General features: G+C 40.0%; 1 protein-coding gene across 4 annotated transcripts in view; it reads right to left on the minus strand.

The window, feature by feature from the left end:
• The window catches only part of TCF12 (transcription factor 12), a 300,859-nt gene extending 285,912 nt beyond the window's left edge, over positions 1 to 14,947 (minus strand). For 2 of the 4 annotated variants that reach the window (XM_087821302.1, XM_087821284.1), the window contains exons 1-3: positions 14,803 to 14,946; positions 13,748 to 13,844; positions 12,666 to 12,738 (exon numbers count right to left, since the gene is read on the minus strand). In XM_087821302.1, the coding sequence (XP_087677428.1) occupies positions 12,666 to 12,738; positions 13,748 to 13,822 (148 nt within the window). In that variant the 5' untranslated portion in view covers positions 13,823 to 13,844; positions 14,803 to 14,946. Of the gene's footprint in view, positions 1 to 12,665; positions 12,739 to 13,747; positions 13,845 to 14,802 lie in introns of all 4 variants that reach the window. The other 2 variants (XM_087821290.1, XM_087821296.1) reach the window with 2 other exon arrangements.
• Between the last annotated feature and the right edge of the window lie 6,715 nt (positions 14,948 to 21,662).

The raw sequence follows: 21,662 nt of genomic DNA on the forward strand, positions 1-21,662 counted from the left end.
ACCCAGAGACAAAAGGCCCCAGAGTGACTGTCAAATCATCCTATAATCCCTCTCGCCCCAACCCAGTCATTGTCTCATCCTGAAGAGTAATCAGCAAATAACTCCTACAGAGCCGACAAGTCCACAGGCCTCCATCAAAGCCACACCAACAGCCCTGCTGCCTCTAGGTTTCATGAAATTTGGATTTGCTGATTTCTTTCCTTCTTTAAAATAAAAGGGAAACTTCTAAACAATACAATGCCATAAACATACAAAGAGTCATGGAAAACCCCAATGTTTTCCAATAAAAAGTGAGTCAAGTGTTTTATTTACCCAGACAAGGACACTAAATGGAAAAGGGCAGGTTGGGGACCCGAGGGAGCCTGCAACTTCTCTAATCACAAAGAACCCAGAAACAGTGGCATCAGCGGACAGCCCCAAGCCCTGATATCTTGGCATGTATGGATGAGACTAAGTCAGCCCTCCCTGCCTATACAGCACATGGGAGTTTCACTTGCATTTCCCAACTTCATCCTTGTACCATCTCATCCTCACTCAGGAGTAAGTATACCAAGGCCTGTACTTTTATACCACATCCTGTACTTTTAAATCTTTAAAAGGTTGACTCTTGTTGACACTAAAATTTTATTCAGATTACTGCTCATCAAAAAAAGCAAAAGCATACTATTCCTAAGAACTATTCAGCTGTTGCACCTACTTAAGCCTGAAGTGAACCTTGTACTATAACAGATCAACAAGCATTTGACACGACTAAGCTGAGAATAAAGGTTCAAGGGCACTAATTTGGGGGCTCTGTGGTTTGGGATATAATTAATAGAGTTCTAACAAAGAATATGTATGAGAATTTCTTTTACTCTATTGATATAACTTTCCCCATCCAACCAAAAAGAGAAAAAATTCACCTCAAGAATTCTAGGACTTTGAGGGTTATCTACTATAGAGGAGTCCCTTAGGTCATCATCCCTCTCAATCATCGGATTTAATCTTCAATAACTCTACGTAACTGAAATGTACGAGTTTTGCATATATACTTGTAAGCTTGGCATCCCTCCAAGAGTTGCTATGCCACCTAACGTAAGTCAACTAATATTCGCGCAGAACCACAAACCTCCACATTTTAGAAAGAATTTCCTTAAAAATTACCTTGATCACTATCACAACCAAGTAAGGCAGTATTTTTATTCTCATTTTAGACGTAAGATAAGCAAGACTCAGAGAAGTTAACATACTGCCCTAGAATCATAAATCTAGTAAATGATAACGTCAACACTGAACCAAAACTTTGGGACTCCAAACCCCTCCTCTTTCCACTATACCAGAATGTGTGTCTATCTATTGAACAAGCTACTCTACATAGACAAATAAAACAGTGGGTTGGTAAGAGCTCTCTACAATACCTACAGATGCACTTCAACGTAATGAAAGCCCAGTCCACTTTTAAATGAATGAAAATACAAAATGGACTACTAGGCAACCCTCTCAATATTATAAAAGTTAGCATGTCTTTTTTCATTTTAATGCACTGAAAGTTCTGTTTCCAAAATTAAATTTTAACAACTTCCATTAAAGTCTCTTCTGTATGTTTAATAACATTTTTAAACTACCTTTGGAATAACTATTTCCATCTGTTTTTACTTGCCTTTGTATCTAAACAAACACTAAATCTTTGAAAAGCGGAAGTGAAGACAAAGAATTTTCCACACTATGAAGCAACCATTATTTTCTATGGCCTCAACTAAATAATAGATGTGAATATTTCAGTATCTGAAGCAGCTATCAAATTTCATCTTCTTCCCACAGCAGAGTCTGATGACAGCTGAACAGTAAGCAAAGACCACACATAAAAAGAATTATACTCTCCTAAAGACATTTCAGGTTGCAGTTGTTTATATTCAATATCTTGCAATACTAAAAATAGTTTTATTTTATGAAGGCTTTTGATAATTCCATTTTCTTTTTATTAAAAATAAACCTTATAGGTCTATCTTCTGGAGAATATCAGCATTACACCATTTAAGCCCCCTGTTACAACAACAAATTTTAAAGATTTCTAGAGATATTAAATTCCTCCTCAAGACAAACCATGCCCTGGTGTAGATTGGTATCAGTGCAGGTGCAACTACAACTGATGAGTTTGCTGCTTCTGAGGGGCAATAAGAAACCACAGGGAAATGTATATCACACTATTTCCTCTGTAAAATGAACAGCTACCAACTTCCTACAAGAATTATGAAGTAAGTAATGCATGAGTAAATACTTATGAAGTACTTTTATCATTATTGATTTTTTAAAACACTAAGACTCCTCCCCTTCCCCCAATCATTCACTGGGCAAAGTCCTACCGCTATACAATTAGTTCAGCAAGCCTCCAGAGTCAAACTCAGAGACTGCTCATTGTGGCACTACCCTTTAAACTTGACAAGAGGTTATATAACTATGAAGGCAAGAGAGACCCTGGCTGTATGGCCTGTTTTGTGTTTGAGCAGAGCATCTCAAACTCCTTCGAACTTTAAGTGAATTTAACTATTCAACATTGTATAATGATTAAGACAGTCACACTGGGAACAGTACAGAGAACAGGTTTGCAAGGCAACCAGAGAAGTCAGAATGGCCAACTGGCCTGCCTCTCAAACAGGTAAACAACAAACTAATTTATTTCACCTCACTTCATTGCTACTTTCACAGCTTATATTAAACAGTAGTGGGACTAAGAAGCCAAAGACAGACTCCTGAGGGAAATTTTCATACACTCATTAGAATCACAATTTGTTTTTAATGAAGATCCCTTTACTGAGTATATTGCAGGAATAAACATGCTACTAATCTATGAAAACTTTTAACATATGTAAAAGGGGAGAATAAAATTACCGAAGACTGGCTTTGTTGTCTGTCCCCTACAGAACCATATCTTAGCGCCTTCTCTTCTTCATGAAGACAACTCAGTAGAATTCTCTTCTATTTGCTCTCAGGCAGCAGTTAAATTGGGTATGGTCAGGGTTAAGGCTTCCTTTTAGAGGTTATTATGTAATGCTAGTGTTGTGTGTGTGAGCGCAATTGTGTGTACATAATTATTTTCATTTGGTTTTATGTATGTGTGTAAATATATGTCCTGCTAGAATCCTGAAAATTTCCATGCAAACTGACCAGGGAAATATCAATGCACTCCTTAGCCCAAAAGATGAAAAAGCTGTCCCTCCTCAAAACAGAAATCAATTCCCTAAATCAATGTATTGGACAACCTATTCAAAGCTCAAACCTCAGCCTAAGAAGCCTACGTTCCAAGAAGAATTTCCTTTATGTTAACAAGTCCACCACAATGTTTTCTGTATTTAAAGTAATAAAATCTCTAATACAGATTTTCAATCCAAAAAAAAACTACTTAGTTTGAGTTGAAAACAATACCTGGACGGCACACACAAAGAGGGAGGTCTATAATAGCTTTTTGGAAATCCATGGGGCCAGGTGGGTTTTAGAATCCAGTTTTTCAAATTTTAGAAAAGAAATATAGAGTTCTATATATATCCTTTGTTACAAATCACCTCAGGACCTGGTAACAATATAGTAACTAGGAAAACAGAGAATGTCAATGGCCTCCCTTCAGATAAGATTTTGCCATGAAAATCGTTTACGCTGAATTTAAAGGAAAACTGTTGCTTCAGACCTTTTTGGATTCCAAAATTGCAGATCAGGGATTGTGGTCCTTTGGCAGATAAAAGGTGGTCTTGACATATAGTAAATGAGCTATGCTATCTCCTAGAACAAAAAGAACTAGCTGATGCCTAGATAAGAGACAGGTAGGATATTTAGTATAGTCTAGAAATGAGTCTAATTACTTGCCTAGTTGGAGAGGCATAATCAATTCAAGCCAGCTGTTAAGTTTCCACCAAGAGAGTAAGCATCTAACAACTTTCCCCTTTAACTTTATTCCAAATTGGGACCTGAAAAACATTTTCTAAAACCTTAACATTTCAATGCCAAGATGATAGGGAAAGGGCCTCTGACAGATGACAAAATCAGCTAGATATAGTAGAGCTTCCAAATAGCAAAAAAACTAAAAGGACCTGCTAACTTGGGAGAACTCAGATTTTCACCCATGGCCGATGAGTGCCCACACAAACTCAGATTCTCTAACTTGTGGCCACGTCATGCTGCTGCCATAAACTCAAAGTGAGCCTAGCATTTTTTCCTCTCCAGTGGCACAGCAAACCTTTTATTCATCTCCAACAACCTCAAAACAACATTTGCCTCAGGGACTAAGAAGCTTGATGACTGTAATTCTCTCCTAGGAAAGATCCCTGCGGTGCCCACCACTACTCAAGTCTTGCTGAGAACAGCAGCACATTTGCTCATTGATTGGAGTTGCATGATCATATTAAGTTTAACCTGTGTTCCCTACATTAACCACCAATGAAGTAGTGGAACAATAATCATGAGTTGATCCTGCTCATTTTAAAGCCTCACAATGGCTCACCAGCAAAACCACCAGAAAAAAATAAACCAACCACTGAGAAAGGCTGCTTCCAGATCCTTTAGGTAACTGGAATAATCTTTCAAATTCCAAGACTCCCTCAATTCAAATTCAGGGACCTTCCTAGCACCTAAAACAGACTGACAAAATACATCGTAGGCAAACTTTCTCCATTTTTAATAACCAAAACTATGGTAAAATATGGTGGTGTGGTTTAAAAAAAAAAAAAAAAGGCATTTTTCTGTCTTGCAATTTATCTCACATTGTTTTATTATTTTATTTTGAAGGTTTCATCCTTGAGTCACTACCCAATACAATAAAAATTAATAATAATCCCTAATCTGTTTTCATTTCAATGTGATCTTTAAGTCCCCAATCAGCTTACAGTAGCTTGGACGACTCACCATGGTCTTTATGAAAGCATACTTAAGCATGGAACAAAAAAAACCAAAACTCTCCCTATAAAAATACATTTTCTTCTCAAGTGATGGGTATGTTAAGAAATTACAGGATGGTCTACCTGTAAACAGAAAACTGAGGTCCAAATGACAGTTACATTACTAACAAATCTCTGTGTGCTTCAGTTTACAGAGTAATAATTTCCTCCCTACCAAAATCACTTTTCCTCTAATGTAATGATCTCTTTCCACAGACTTCTCTGGGAAGAAAGGATCCAGGAATAAAGACACCTAAAGAATATGCTTCAGAGCTGGGCTTCTCACTAAGGAAAAGACAGTACAGGCCTGCAATCCACTCCACTCTGGCCCTTAAGACCAAAAATACAACACGAAACAGGAGGCAGGCGATGCCATAGCTAAACATCATGCATCTTACTAGAACTTCAGTTTTACTCGGTCGTTACTTAAAACATATTTATATTACAACAAATATGTTTGTGCTAGGGAGCAGAGAGTAAAATGAAACGAATTTTTAACATTTCTCCTGCTCACCTGTGACGCACTGCTTCGGGCTACCAGGGGAGTTTATGATCCCTCTCCTGTACCACTAAGAAGAAAGTGGAGAGGCTCTACCCTAGAGACTCTTACATTCTCTCCAACCTGTCTTCCAACATTCTATCCTCTCAGGTCGTGTAATTTTTATTTTATTTATTTATTGATACTACACCTCATTCCAGAAAGAATCTCAAGCAGCTGGGGAAAGAATATGGAGAAAACGCTACACCCAAGTGGTGATGCCTAAGCTTGGAAGAGGGTTTTCACATTTCCGCTCATTGTTCTGCACTATACGGTATCTATAGAAAAACAGTATAAGAAGAATCGACTGCAAAAATAAAAGGTAAGGTTCTAAGATGACCTTTCAAAACTACCCTCTGCCTGACTTCTTGTTAGACTTTTGACAATATATATATAAGTTTATGGCACTAAAAAGCAACTCAGACACATTGCCCTAGTGGCAGCATTTCCTCACCATACCCCCACCCCGGTTCAACCAGGAAACATCTCATTTTATCCAAAGTAAAATGAGGTAATGCCTATAAATTGCTTTGCATAATGCCTAGCATATAACAACAGATCAATAAACACTGACTACAATACTGGTTATAATTATTACTATTAATAATAATTAATATTATCATTAGTATTATTTAAGAGGGTGCCACCAGCTAGCAAGTTGCAAAGCAATGATTCCAACCCAGCTGTCTGGCTCTTAAGCCCAATTCTTCCCACTGCACCACACTGTCTCTCTTATAAAAAGTCAAGAATTCAAGTGCTCTCTCACTGACAGACTCCAATTAGATTACACTCCATTTCAATAAACACAGGTCAAAGAATGACAGGAATTCCCTCCAGTCACGCACAACCCATTTATTTACAAATCTATACTAAAGGCCATCATATACTCTATTCACATACTAATAAAAATTATGTTTTTACATTAAATTATCAACCAAAGTCACTAATTTTATGTATCTCACCACCATCAATATCAATCTTTGGTCTGATAATTTATCTCCCTCTGAGTTCATTTCCCTAAGGGTATTCATTCACTCACTTAGCTTTAATTATAACTTGTAGGCACAAAAAAACAAAATCTGTATCTCCTATCTAAAGGAAATCAAAGTATGGATAAAAATATATGTATGTACAAAAAGGTGTTCACTATCACTTTTTCTATTTAAAAATAGCAAATTAACAAAATCCCTAAATTTCACACAGTAAGAGAACTGATTTGATAAGCTAGGCTATGTCCATTCCACTCAATATCATACAACAATTTTAAACCAAGTTCATAAAGAATCTTTAAAAACCTGAGAAAATACTCATAATGTTAAGTGAAATTTAAAAAGCAGAACATAAAATGAAACCATCATTAAGCTCTCAACTCTGTAAACATAGGGCTAACAGGAAAAATAAAGACTAAAAGGAAATAAAACATCATTTTCTCCGGATAGTGAAATAATAGGTGGTGTTTTTTTTCCCTTGTTGCTTTTTCTGTTCTCCAATTTTCTTTTCAATGATACCTATGTATTAATTTTATAAGCAGAAAAGAGCTGGGTGTGTTTTTTTTTAAAGCAACATCTTTATTTATCTCATCTCCCTGCACTGTTCTGTCATAAATCCCCAAAGTAGCCAGGAAAGTCCCAGGTCGTATGAATTTCAAAATGCTCAAAACAATTCAGCACCTTTACTTTCTCCAGCACTACCATGCTCCAATCATGCCAGAACTGCAACCTTGGACCGTTTCTCTTACCTACATAAATCCAATCCTTCATATGCGTCAATCCTTGTCTTCTGGTATTCCTACTTCCTATACTAATACCAAGTCCAAACCTTCATCAGCTCATACCTAGATTAGCACAACAGCCTCCAAAATAAATACATGCTTTCCTTATTCTACTGCCTCACCATTAACAATTCACTCCACCTCAGCTCACTATGTGCTAGGCACTGTTCTTAGAGTTTCATCAGTATTAACTGTCTCAGTCAACATTCATAACAACTCTATGAGGACAGCTACTGTTATTAAATTTAAGTTTACAGATTAAGAAACAGAAGCTCAGAGAGGTTAAGTAATTTACCCAAGATCACCCAGCTACTAAGTGGCAATTATTGGATTTGAACCAATGCAGTCAGGCTCCAAATAATAGTATATACATATGAGCCCCTCCAGGAATGCAAGAACAGTGACCAATAAAAACCAGCTGTTCGCTGCTTGAATATTACAGGTCCTTGGAGCAAGCCAAATTTCCATTCTGGGGTCTCTTTTCATGCTATTCCACATCTAGGAGGCCAGTTCTTCTCTTCCCGTATTCATTTCCCGTATCTTCAAAAGTCAACTCTAAATTCAACATCTGTGAGTTTTCCTTAGGCCAGTTCCCTGACTCCTCAGCACATCCTTATTCTCATGGACTCCATTTTAACTACATTAAGGTATAGTTGTTGACATTTTTTATGCTACAAAAGGTTATCTAGCTCACAATTTTATGTGTTACCTTCCTACCTAGATAATGAAATGCCTCCGCCCCTGTTGGTCTATGTTCTTTCTCCATCTCCCACCCTCCCAAAAGCTACTGGAATAGCAGGCTACACAAAGTAGATACTAAATTAAAATGCAGTTCACTGATAAATCTGAGATAAATATGGCTCAACTATTTAACAAAGCAGGAAGTCATTCATTAGTTTTTTGAACAGACATTTAAATATTTATTTTCTCATTTTATTTCCTAAATGCAAAAGCATTAGATTTGTAATTTCAACATTCCCATTCAAAAAATATATTCAAGTGATATACAAAAGCAGTCCTCTTAACTAAGGTATCCCACACACTGTCCAGAAATAGCTGCCTTTTTTCTTTCCAGAAGACCCTTTCTAATACTGTTACTTTACTCTCTTATGGCAAGAGTTATCCAAGTCTGAAAACACTAAGCAGGCAGTGACATTCCAGGCATGATTACCAATTGTTCAAGAACAGAAAGACTAGCTGGCTTTCATGAGAGCTTTTTCTAAATGACCTCATTATATCTAAAGTGTGAAAACTGTGTTTATATTTAAGGTTCAGTGTCTTCATCTTTATCTTCCCATTCCAAGAGAATTACTTAAAAACTCAAGGAAAAAGATATACCAAAGGATAGTAGCCTAAAAGAAAGTTATGCTTGTATTTAAATTGTTAATGAAAATACAAAAAATTTATAGGCCACACCGTACATAATAAACAAGTCTCTAAAATACTGTGATCCAATCAAATTGTTTTTTACATCCATTACAAGCCAATGACTACTTAAGGAACACTACAGGAACTATTCTGAAAAGCACACAAGACTCATGGTTATAATCATGTTTCTAATTTTTCTCTTTTCTAAATTTGCATTTTTATATACAGATTTTCCCTAAAGACTTCTTTGCTACACCCTACTCATAACCTTAAAATAACTTACATGTAAAGGCCAAACCTAGTGATCACCCTAATTTAAATTACCACTTCTACTTATACTACAGTTCAGTTACATTGGTAAATTTTGGTTTGCTTTCTTGATATTTTTTTTTATATTTTCAAATAATGGTACAGGCAATTAGAAAAGCTCACTCCATGTTTAATATGAGTAGGTATTTAATAATCTTACCATAGATTTTTTAAAATTACTTTAGAAGTAGATGCAGTTATAAAAAGGAAACACCAGGAATCCTTGTGGTGACAGAATTGTTTTTGTATCCTGACTGTGTCACTATCAAAAACCTAGGTGCAATATTGTACTACAGTGTTGCAAGTTGTAACCACTGTGGGAAACTTGGTAAGTGTACATGGGATCTCTGTATTATTTCTTACAACTGCATATGAATCTACAAAAGAAATCAATAAAAAATTTACTGAAGAGCAATTTACTGAGAATTTATTTTTCTGGCACTATAGCAACATTTTCAAAAAGCCTATATGTACATATGAAAATTTTCTCTCTCCAAAAATTGCTCAGTAAATGAAGAATGAAAAACTGCACACCGTTTAAAATTTAAGAGCTAAAATAAATAAATAAATAAATAAATAATAAATAAAATTTAAGAGCTAGAAAATAGTTCTTACAATTATTTCCAAAAATCATGAGCAAGAACTGTTTTAAAAGTCTGATTTGAATAAGGAAAAGGCAGGCTTCACTTGCTAATTCAAATAACTTTCTAGATAGAAATATCAGAGACAGAGACTCAATATGGCTCGCATAATGAATATCCCACTCTCTCCCAACTTCTCTTATTACTTGAGTTCAAAAACTAGCAAAGTAAATTTTTCAGATAGCACACAAACATTAAACTACTAAAAATTAAACCCAGTATCACAATTTAGTTCCACATACTCAAACCCTAAAGTTAAGGGGAGAGCGGATTTCAACACCTAAACTATTTCCATTTTGTCAATCCTTTCAACAAGCTTTCCTCTTATATAGTGCCCTAACAGTGTCTCACCTTTAACTCCTACTGAAACACCTCTCTCAAGGTCACCGTTAAGAGCACCCACAGACTCTATCATACCATGCAGACAAATTCATTCTTATCAGGCAAAGAAAATTAACACCTTGGAGAAAAAATGGCATTTTAACAGCCCTCTCAAGACAAATAAGTAATAGTACATAATACACATTCATCTTTTCCATAGTGACTTTTCATGAAGTATCAGCTATCATATGCGTTGTTTTGCTTTAGGAATAAGATTTAAAAAATAATATTATGTACTCTAACATATATATGTTTTCAGTTTTCAAAAATTCCAAAACTGTTATGTATTATTTCTCAAGAAAAACACACTGTGAAATTAAATCATCCTAAAAAGGATGAATAACCAAGATGGGAAATTTTACTGCACAATTACAGTTTTCATGAGGCGAAAGGCTTAGGGTTTTACAAATGTTACTCCAAAGACACGAAAACTCTAATCTTTAAGTCAGCTCTTTAGAAGGAAAGTCAGATCTTAAGATCCTTATAAGCTACAAACAAACAGGCATTAGGATATATTACATATCCTTTGATAGTAAGATGGAAGATTATTCAAATATCAATAAAATATATAAAATAATACTGCTATACAAATTTCTTTTAGACATTACCTTTAAGATAAGAAATGGCTACAGGAAAACTGTATGTCAGTATAAGTACTTTGATATAAAATAATCACTTGGCATTTCCCCCTCCCCAAAACTAATTATTTAAAGGTAACAACTTTAAAAATCACTTTCCTAGATTTAAAACAAATCACACAGATAAAAATTACTATGTTCACTAAATACAGGTGTTTAAATTCAAACATTCAATGGATAAATAACAAGTCTAATAGTTTTAAAATTAAAAATTTCCTATTCCAAAGAATCAAATACTATGACCACTTCTACAATGTAAAAAGTATGTATTTTTCCATATAATGCAAGCAACAGAAGGAAGGACCTACAACTTCTCCAATGTCATGTTTGTAATACACACCAAGTTCACATAGTTTTTAATTTCACAGACTGCAAAAATAAAAATCACACCTTAATTTTTAAAAAGTGAAAAAAACTAATTGCTCTTATTCTAACAACATAAAGTATTTCTAACAGCAAGTTTCTGAAGTCCATGCCATTGATATCAATGAGTGTCAATTAAATGTTTTCCACAATTCAAGCTGGAACTAACAGCCTAAAACAATAATATGTCACTATTCATTAATGAAATATACTAAGCATCTACTATGTATTAGACAAAATAAATTTAAAAGTTCTTGATAATGAATTATTAGTTGCAAAAATTGAGACATACTCAAAACAGTAGTGAAGAAAGGAAATATAGCCTTCTTGTACATTAACTAATAATGTTCTCCCACTTCCCAAAAAGTGACAATTTTCACGACTGCCAGTAAAAGGAAGGAGGTAGGAGAAGACCTGGGGGTTTGGCTGACATTCTATGATACCCTTTTTATTAAGGATGTTTACAATCCAAAGTGATTTTATATTACTTAATTTAAAATGTTAAATGACATTATTTTCCCCATAAGCTGCGATTTCATCATTAAAAATGAATTTTAGTACATTAAGTTATTGTATGATTTTTAAATAAAAATATTTTTTAAATGTAAAGTGTAAAAAAGTGGTAAAATGATTACTCATTTAATCCTACTTTCTGATGTTTTGCTCTCACAGAATCTTAAGAAATCACTATCACTTTACTAGGGGAAATAAAAGTACCGGTCAAAGAGGAATTACAGAGTTTCAGCCCAGAGATCTGACAGCTGGTTTTAAGATGATACTATCAAAGCTTTAGTTTTTCTTTGTTTGTTTGTTTGTTTTTGTTCTTGTTTTCATCTGCCTCTGAGCACTAACGAAGAAATTTAAGTTAAACAGAAAATTATAGCTTTTCACACTAGAATGGACCTTGCTTCTGGAATGTTTATTTTTTTTAAATCATGAGTTTAAACAAGTTAGAAAAACAACAAGAAAAAGCATACTTAAGAAATATGGGATAAATGTTAATGGAGCATAGTTATAAACATATAGAAGGTAAATTTAAAGATAGCAGTAGTATAGGAATAGGAATCTAGTTTAACTTACTCTAAACATTATCCTAATGTAATCTGAATGTAGGACAGAATTCAGTCACCTACCAGGTGTCATTTGAAAATAAATCTAACTCCTATTTATTTATTTATAACTTTATTCCATTAACATTTTAAATAACCACCCACAAAATTGTTAATTTGCTGCAGACTTCTAAGGGAATGGCCATTATTGCTTGAAATCAATTCCACTTTTCATGTGCATATATTAAATAATATTATTTTTACCACTTCTTTAGAACCCAGGATTTAATAATGCTAATGGACTGAAAATTTAGCAAAATTTAAAAGTACATATTTAAATAAACATTAAAAAAAAAACCACACACATGGGCCACAGTGCATTTTCTTCTGGTAGTTTTCTAAATACAGAGGCATGATATAAGCCCTTGTACCCAAACAAGACAATTTTCAACTTAAAAATTCACACAAAAGAGAATAATTCTAAATGCATACTGGAATTCTTAGCAAAATGTCAATACATCCTTATAACAACAGCCCACATTTGGGGATTGGTTTGTTTTTATTTATATTTTTTTCTGGTTTTATTTGTAATTTTATCAGAGTACTAAAGGAAAGCATGAAAATATTAAAATACTTTATATTTTCCCACTAAATTGTATCACAACATCAAAATATGAGTTTCTGATTTTAGGCATCATCTTACCTGATCCACTGAACTGACTGCTTCCCAGTGTTGTTGGTCTGGTTTTCCCACTATTAACAGGTGGGGAAAACATCTGCAAAATAACCCAAAAGTATCTGTTAGTCCTGAAATTCTTCTAGACTCCTTGCAAACCGAGTCATCAGTCTGTTACTATATTTCAGAAGGAAGTTAAAATAAAACTGGAAATGTATATTCAGAACCAGAAAGGCAAATACACTGAGTGATACTATTTCCTAACACTACTTTGAAATACTGGTTATATTCTGTCCTGCAAACCCAGTCACTTAAATGAGAGTCTAAGATTATTATAAGTTTAAACAGTAAATTTTTGCCCATGATCTTCACTTTGTAACTAATTTAATCTCATTACACTCACATCACAATTTAATACACACAATCAGAATCATATCCAATGAAACTACTACATACACTAAGGATCCACTGTAAGTTTTATAATGTAGGTATTGGTCCTGACTCCTAACAGCAGTTAATAAAGGAATTCAACCCATTAGAAATAAGAAGGGCAGTGGGCCCTTTGGTTTCAGCAGATACTTTTAAGTCAATTCCCATGTAAAAAATTTTAAACATATATGTACGCACATACACATCTATTATATATATACACATATACTCAGCTCAAAGGCTGGAAATTCTAGCCCCTGACTGGCTTTCTCGTAAATGACATCTTTCATAGTACCACACCTTGGGGAGAGAAATGGTTAGGAGTGTTGAAGAAAAAATAATTTTCTTTTTTCATATGAAGTTCAAAATCCCTAATAATCATCAGGGTCAGAGGGTGACTCAACCAAACCTCATGATTACATTGTTTTCCTTTTAACTGGTTAAAACAAATGACCCCTTTGGCAATAAAGTTTTAAATCTGCAAGTCTAGACATTACATCAAAGTTCAGGTGTCCAACTTGGGGGAGCTGGACTCCAGCCCTGAGAACTACTGCTCAAAGCAAAGGGAGTTCACGCTGCCTAGTCTCCACGTCGCTTCCCCCCACCTCCTTTCTTTCTTTTTCTTTCTTTTTTAGTAAACCTCAGCAGAACCCCCAAGATGCCGCGGAAGGCTCTCATACCGCACTGAAGTCCAGCAGGTCGCTCAGCTCCTTGTCGGTCCCTATCGCGGCCATGCGCTGCTGCTGTGGATTCATCTTGAGCCACTTCTAGCAGGTCCTAAGGTAGAGGAAGAACCAGGCTCAGCCGGAGACCACCGAGGGGATGGAGAGGGGCTTAGGGGAAGGGGAAGAGCAAGAGCGCGGGGCTGACTCGCAATACCCAACTCGTTCCCCACGCCGCGCGGCCAGGGGGCGGGAGAGCCGGGAGCTCGCGCCGGGTCCGTGAATCCACGCGTTCCTCAGCGCGGCCCGAGAGCGACGCCGCGGCTCCCGCAACTCACCCTCTCCCGCAAGTTTCCGAGCTCGTCCCTCTTCCCTCCACGGCGCCCCCTACTCCGCGCCGCCGCCGGGAGCTCGGCGCGCGGGGCCCGGCCCGGGCGGGGGTCTCGAGGGGCCGGTGAGGGGCGTTCGGGCGTCCGGCGAGCCGAGCGGCGGCGAGGAGAGATGCGAAGTGACTCACAGGCTCGGCAACAATAGGACTGACAAGTTGCAGGGAACGCGCCGCTCGCAGGCCCGCGGCCGCGGCCGCCGCCGCCGCCCGGACGTCCCCGGCGGGCCTGGGGGGTCGCGAAGCACCCCCCCGAGCGTCCAAGGGGCGTTTTTAAAGAGAACAGAAACACCGACAACTAGTCTCGCTCTCGCCCGGCGTCCTCCTCGCCCGGCTCGGCCTCCTCCCACTTTTGCTGCCCTGCCCGCGGCCGGCCGGCCCCGGACCTGCCGAACAATGAGCTGGGCTCGGCGGCCGAAGCAGCCCGCTCTCCCGCGCGCCCCGGAGCCCGAGCCGAGACCCGAACGGGGCGCGCAGGCCGAGCGCGCCGCCCGCGGGCCTGGCCGCCCGCGACTCTCTCCTCCGCCCCCACTCCGCTCCCCAACTTGGAGGGGACCCCGGGTTCGCTCTGTACAAAGGGGCGCGGAGTTGGGGCGCGGGCCGGGGACGCCTCCGCTCCGGCAGGGACGCGGCGGCGCCCCGGAGCCCCGCCGCGGCGTCCCCCTCCCGTTCGTCTGCCCGCAATTACCTGACGCCCCGTCTCCGCATCCAACCACCCCGATTAAAGTTCACTTTGGCCGGGAGAGCGGGCTCCGGCTTCCCCTTGCACCTCCCGGCGGCTCGGCTCACTTTGCCCCGCGCGAGCTCTCGGATCCGGGCGGGGGAGGCGGCTCTCGGGCCTGGCCGCCCCTTCCTCCCCGGGGCGGGCTGGCGGTCCCCCCGAATAGAACTTGTGGGTCTCCTCAGGCGGACATTTTTTTCGCTGAGGCGGCCTCAGCACCGCGCTCAGCTCGGCTCCGGATCCCTCCGCGCCGGGAAGAGCCCCGGCTTAACCCCTTCGTCCCCGGCCCGCTCCCGCCGCCTGCGCCGAGGAAGTGGGGCCGGCGAGGAGGGGGCGGGGAGGAGCCGGCGGGAACGGGGTGGAGCGGCCGCGCGGCCGGTGGACAAAGCACGCGGCGGGGTGAGGCGGGCCGGGGCCGGGCTGGCGGGGAGGGGCGGGAGACGTGCGCGGGCACCCCGCGAAGCAGGGCCGGGCCGCCCGCCGAGGACGCCTCCTCCGGGCCCCGGGAGCGGGGCGGCGGGCCCCGTGGCGCCTCCTCCAGCTGCTCTCAACCCCTGCCTGCGGCCCCGAAGCGGAGCGGCGGAGACGCCCCTGCGGGCCCATCTGGATCCGCTGCCCGCGCCACCCAGCCCCGGGACGCTGAGCCCTGGAGGCTGCCGTTCCGGAGCGAGCCGCGGTGGACACAGAAGATGCACGAGCGGGGAAGGGGCACCCGGCCGCCTCCGGCCGCTCTCGGAGTAGACGCGGTCGGTCAAGTTTGTTGCTGAGCGGGAGGCAGAAGGGGCAAAAACTCCCTCAACCCACACAAAGCTGCGTGGGCTGCAGGCTCCCAAATACGCCACTCACTCGGGCCACCACGTCTACAGTCGTCTCTCCCCACCCGAATGCCATTCGGGGCCACCACACTGCACAGCGGGATGAGTTCTTGGAAACCGATCGAGCCAGTCCGCCTGCATCTGACCCAGGGAGCTTCGGTCGCGCGGCCACTCTCTTGGCGCAAGTTCTGAACTTGGCCTGAAGAATCCCCAGACGGAGTAGAAAGGAGACAAAGTAACTGAGCCTCAAGTCCTTTCGATTCGGAGATGGAAGTAAGGTTTTCTCTAACGGCAGCCAGTGTTTTCACGCTCGGGGCAGCGAGGGCAGTCAAGACTAGTAAGAGCCAGGGAGGAGAAACAGTGTGAAGGAAACATCCAGAGTAACTAATTGAAGGGAGCAGCCAATGCCTTGAGGGTAACAACCACCATGACCAGAAGGAGCCACCGGAGCCCAGACTTACAGGGAAGCAGATTCCCTGCAAATAGGCAGTTCCCAGTTACCGTACTTGATTACTACCGGAGCTGTCCAGCGGGAGAAGGCAATGGTAGCTTGGGGGTAGGGATTTCCATGACGTCAATGGCTACACCCCGGACCTTGTGCCAGATCCTGTGGTAGCCTCCCCTGAATCCACTCCCCCTTACCTAGGTAAACACCACCCCTCTTTCTTAGGGTCACATCCCTGCCCTGGCTGCCTACTGGAGTATCTGGTTCCAGTATAAGCAAGTTAGCGTAATTCCAACTCAAATAAGCCAGTGATCCCATTCCCTGCTACAGTTACTGGTAGGCATTGGGCATGACACAATTTGGGCCACTGAGAAGAGCGATTTGCTGGGGATTTCTGGGGAAGTTTTTATTTGTTTGTTTGTTTCACATTCCAAGATAACTTCAGAGGCAACCTACATTACTCAAAAATCAAGGTTCTTTAAAAAAAAACACACCAAAAAACAAAAACAAAAAATGAAGGCATGTTAGCAGCATGTTCTGGGGGGAGGGGGGATCCAGGAGCCCCTGGACTGTGGACAGCCATCTTCCATCCACAAGGTCCAGCCAGGTTCAAATGAAGCAGACATGGAGAAAGCGAGGCAGAAAGAAATGTGACCTTTGATGATGTTTTCAAGCCTCTGATCAAAAAGCTGCTCAACCCAGGTCTCTGTTCATTGGTTAAACCAACAGGATTAGACTTCTCTGCTCTTTGTAATGTAGTGCGTTGTAAGCAATATAGGCCCAATGGCTATACATCAGATGACTTCGAAGCCTGACGCACTTTTAAGGCCCATTCCAGTGGTAAGATTCGACGGCTCAGAGGACTCTTGGGAAACGGGACAAGTATGTAATCCCATCTGAAGGATTTATGCTGTGTCCGAGAGGAAAAGAAAGCCAGTTCTTCTCGCCCTTCCCATACAATTAATTCAGAGGAAGGAATAGCTGTCTGCCTAAACTCAGTCATGGGGGCTTCCTCACTCTTTTGAGGGACTGAATAGTGAACTTTTCATAGCTATTGTGGGCCGTATCGTTTTATACTTTATTTTCCTCACTAGTTTGTACACTCCTTGAGGGCTGGGACTGCCAAGCATCTGTCTGTACCGTGCACTTAACATAGTGTGCAGTGCATAAAAGGCACTTAAAAAGGCAGGGATGGAATTAAATCTGTCAGTCATTTGACATTATAACATGATTTTTTTTTTCATGCTGTAATGTTATCTTTGCATGTATCGTTTTTAGGAGGGGAATATCATTACCACCAATGGATTTCCTATAATATTCCTGACATATATGGAAAATAAAAAAAGAATACAAAACTCAAGTTTTGTGTCACTTGTAACTTATTTCTGGGCCTTTGCTGACCTTGCTAGATGAAGCCAGAAGGCTTTATTGAAAAGCTCAGAGAAAAACAACCAGTAATACAAATTCCGTGATAATTAATAGTACTGTTTCTATAGTGTGAGAAAATCAATATCAAATCATCATTGAAATATCTCTAACGAACATTTCTTACATGCAAGGCATAGGGCTAAACGCTGTGAGGAACAGAGTCTCAAACCCACCCTGCCCTCAAGAAAGTTATAATTTGATAGATTTTAGTTCATTCGCCTTAGCCTACCGTTGGGCAGACACAGTTCTGTCAGCATAGTTTCAGTCCTTACTTTCTCAGAGGCCCCCTCACCCCCCACTCTACACTCACAATTTTATCAGGGAGACCTGAGTTGCCCAGAGAAACCTTTATAGGCTAAAGGAAAAGCAGCCGAAGCAATGGGTTTTGCTTCCTTAGGAGACTGACTTGACCTTGATCTCTTGTTTAGAAGGCAAGTGTTCTAGAAAGCGCAGAAAAAGAGAAGGTGGAAGAGGGGAGAGAGTAGAACTCATCAAGTCAAGGGGCAAGTTGCTATATTGATGGAGTGACTGGCCTCCTAGTATTGTCCACCTAGAACGAAAGTAGATGGCTAATGTTCTCCCTTGGAGCTCTGCTCCTTTGGAGAGCAGCTAGGAGTCCATGCTTTTTTCCACCACAGCTATCCCCTTAGGACTGAAGGGAACAATTTTATGTAACAGTTTTAATAAGAAGTATAAGGTGACCCTGAAAAATGTATATACACACCTTGAATAATTATAAAGGCAGTGTTTACTAAAATACATTTCATTTTCAAAATTGACCTATCAGCTGTTAAAATGTGTATACATCTTTTTTGGACACCCTGTGTATTACATTCAGTTCATAGTACTCCCGCTGCTGATGAACTGAAAGCCAAGCGCTCCTCATTTTCTCCTATCAGCCAACAAGAATCCCTCACCTTTGTGGGATTTTCCGGTATAGATTTTGCCTTTTCTCTATGTTTGTAAATAAAAGAGTTCTCTATTATTTGGTAGTGTTATTTTTTGTTCAAGCCATTAAATAGTTTATTTGAATGCTATTTTCAGAGATGAGGAGACACTCCCTAATGCTCCTTCTTATATCTAATATCTGTTTCCCCTTTAGGGTTCCTTCTTTCATATTTCATAAAAGCATATGTTTACAGAAAAAAATCAACGTAAATTCAGATGTCGGAAAAAGAATAAAACTGTCAAACACTCTAAAGCATCAAACTTAGAGAGCCACACATTTTAATTTTAAAAACTCAGTATAGTTGATCAAGTTCAATGACTAATAATCTCTCTTTTCCATGGTCCTGTGTGTATCTTGGCACAGTGCCTAGTATGTAGCCGATGATTATTAATATTTGTTGAAAAATGAATAATTTTGCATTTCTAGGTAGTAAAGGAATTTTTAAAAACATTTTTATTATAGAAACTTTCATGATGAACAAAATAGATCCAGTGACATAGGAACATGGAACAGACTGACAAATCTCAGAGGGAAGGCAGGGGTGGGTGGGTGGGGAGAGATTAACCAAAGAATTTATATGCATATATGCATAACCTACGGACACAGACAATAGTGTGGTGAAGGCCTGGGGCGGGGAGGGCGGGGGGGGGGGCGGTCAACGGGGGAAAAAAGGGGGACATCTGTAATACTTCAGCAATAAAGATAAATTCATTTTTTTTCAAATCTATTTTAAAAGGTAGACAGAATTGCCCTGGCAGCGTGGCTCAGTCAGTGACAGGCAACCAATCAATGTTTCTCTCTCACATCAATGTTTCCTTCTCTCTCTCTCTCTCCCCCCCCCCCATCCCCCTTCTCTTCCTTTCTCTAAAACATACCCTCTGGTAAGGATTAATGAAGAGAGAAGTAGAATAATATTAAGAACCTCCATGTATTTCATAAGTATGGATTCTTCTATCTTACTCCCACTGTTCTACCCTGGTGTTAAGTTAAAGTAAATCCAGTATATCATGTCATGTCATAAAATGACTTTTTAAGGATTAAAAGCATGGGGATGCAAAGAGACAATGGCAACAAAATCTGAGAAGACTTTTAGCTGGAAAAGTAAAAGAGTGATTTTTAAAAATGTAGTAGACTTAAGGCAGCAATGAGGTAAATCAATCACCAAACACATACATACTGTAGGGTTGCCAAAGACTCTAACTAGTTGCTCTTTAAGTGCAGTGAGGAAAGAGGGGAATATGATAAGGAGGATTCTTTGCAAATCTGTTTAAGAAGCAATCAGATCCCCAGATTCCCTTCCCAACTCCATGCAGTCAGGCAAACAAGTGCCCGCCTACTACTTCCTGGGTAAAATACTGCAAACTTACTCTCTGCAGGCAGTGAAACAGGAGGCCTCTGAGGGGTAGGGGGACTAAAAGAACATTTGTATATTGGGACATTTGTATCATTGTATATTTGTATTTGTATATTGGCTGAAGCCCCCAGATATCTTTATCAACTTCGCTCCCAGATTTTGCAGCCAGGTTTTCAACATTCAAGGAGATTAGGAGACCCTTCCATGTGAATCTGATCAACCCAGAGGAACCACCTGAAGGTACTGACATGGGAGGTTCCCCAATTACGAGCTCAAACAAATCACTCTACAGGTAAGTTCATAGCTGACAAAACCTCATTTTGTTGCCCTGTTCTTAAGTGTGGAGAGACAACCAGGATTATCAGACATTTGAGGGAAGCTACTAACTATCATGTGAGACATTTAGAGCAGTCAGAATTGAAGACAAGGAAGTATAAATGGGGGAGGGGTTGACAGAAGAGAAGAGAAAGGTAAGGAAATTTTCTAGAAAGCAGAGCAAAAAGAGAAGACCACTTCAAGGGGTTCAAATCCAAATAATAAGGGCTCCAAAAAGAGGTCGGGGGGAAAAGGAGGAAAGTCACCAATGAGATAATCTAAGAAAAATTCCCCAAACTGAACTGCATGAGTTACCAAATTAAATGGGTTCACCAAGAGCTCACCATATTGTATGAAAATAGATCTATACCAAACCATGTGACCAGGAATTTTGGGCATACAGCAGACAAAGAGATGGCCTTCAAGCTTCCAGAGAGAATACAAAATGAGGACTAAAAACAGAATGGCATCCATTGTTCAACAACAACACTGGAAGCTAGAGGGCAATGGAACAAGGCCTTTAGACATCCCGAAGAAAAATTATTTGGTTTTGTTTCTTTGTTTTTTAATATATCTTTATTGATTTCAGAGAGAGGAAAGGAGAGGAAGAGAAAGAGATAGAAACATCAATGATGAGAGAGTCATTGACTGAGCCCGCAACCCGGGCATGTGCCCTGACCGGAAATCGAACCCCGATTGCCTGGATCCTAGGTCAACGCTCAACCGCTGAGCCACACCCGGCCAGGCGAAAAATTATTTGGAAGTATTTCTAAAATAACTCTATATATCATTTTAAAGCCAAACAGTATTTTTATCTGGTTTGGATCAATGTGAGTTAGGGGTACAGAGATACACCCAACTGTGTCCCAAATAGAAGACACAGTGGCATCACGGGCAAAAACACATACAGTTTTTGCTCTCTATTTTCTCAGCATCTCTAAAGAGCATTTTTTAAATATTAGCATCCTCTGAACCTCTGATGAGCAAAGAATCCCCTTATTGGATTAACGCATTCTCTTTTAAATATAGGCAAATTCAATATACATGTTCATTATAGTCAGATCTCTTGTATTCACTACAATGAGAGATGGATTCCAAACAGCGAATACCTTTTTACAATATATCTTTGACATGTAGTTGAGGAGACAGGTACCTAGAAACTAGAGCAACTAATAACTGTCTTGGAAAAGCTGACAAACACTAGATTGCCTGTTTGACTCCACCCACTTACCAGTCCTTGTTTGGAATAAAAGTTTGAAAACTGATGTGGAATACCAGCAGAAACTGAAGACATCCCACTGCTATGAAAGCTCTATGGGGCAAAATATTTTTTCCCGATTTTATTAATTATTGTATTCTAAGCACCTAGAAGACAGTGCCAGGTGTAAATGTGCTTAATAAATATCTGTTGGCTTTATGAAAAACTGAAAGAATAAATGAATGACAGAAGGCATTTTAGTCTTCAAAATATCAGCTGTATTTCCACATAAGTAGCCCAGCTTTTGAAAAATAAATCTTAAA

This window comes from Miniopterus natalensis, chromosome 1 (genome assembly GCF_054644295.1).
Source record: "Miniopterus natalensis isolate mMinNat1 chromosome 1, mMinNat1.hap1, whole genome shotgun sequence".
Lineage (NCBI taxonomy): Eukaryota > Metazoa > Chordata > Mammalia > Chiroptera > Miniopteridae > Miniopterus > Miniopterus natalensis.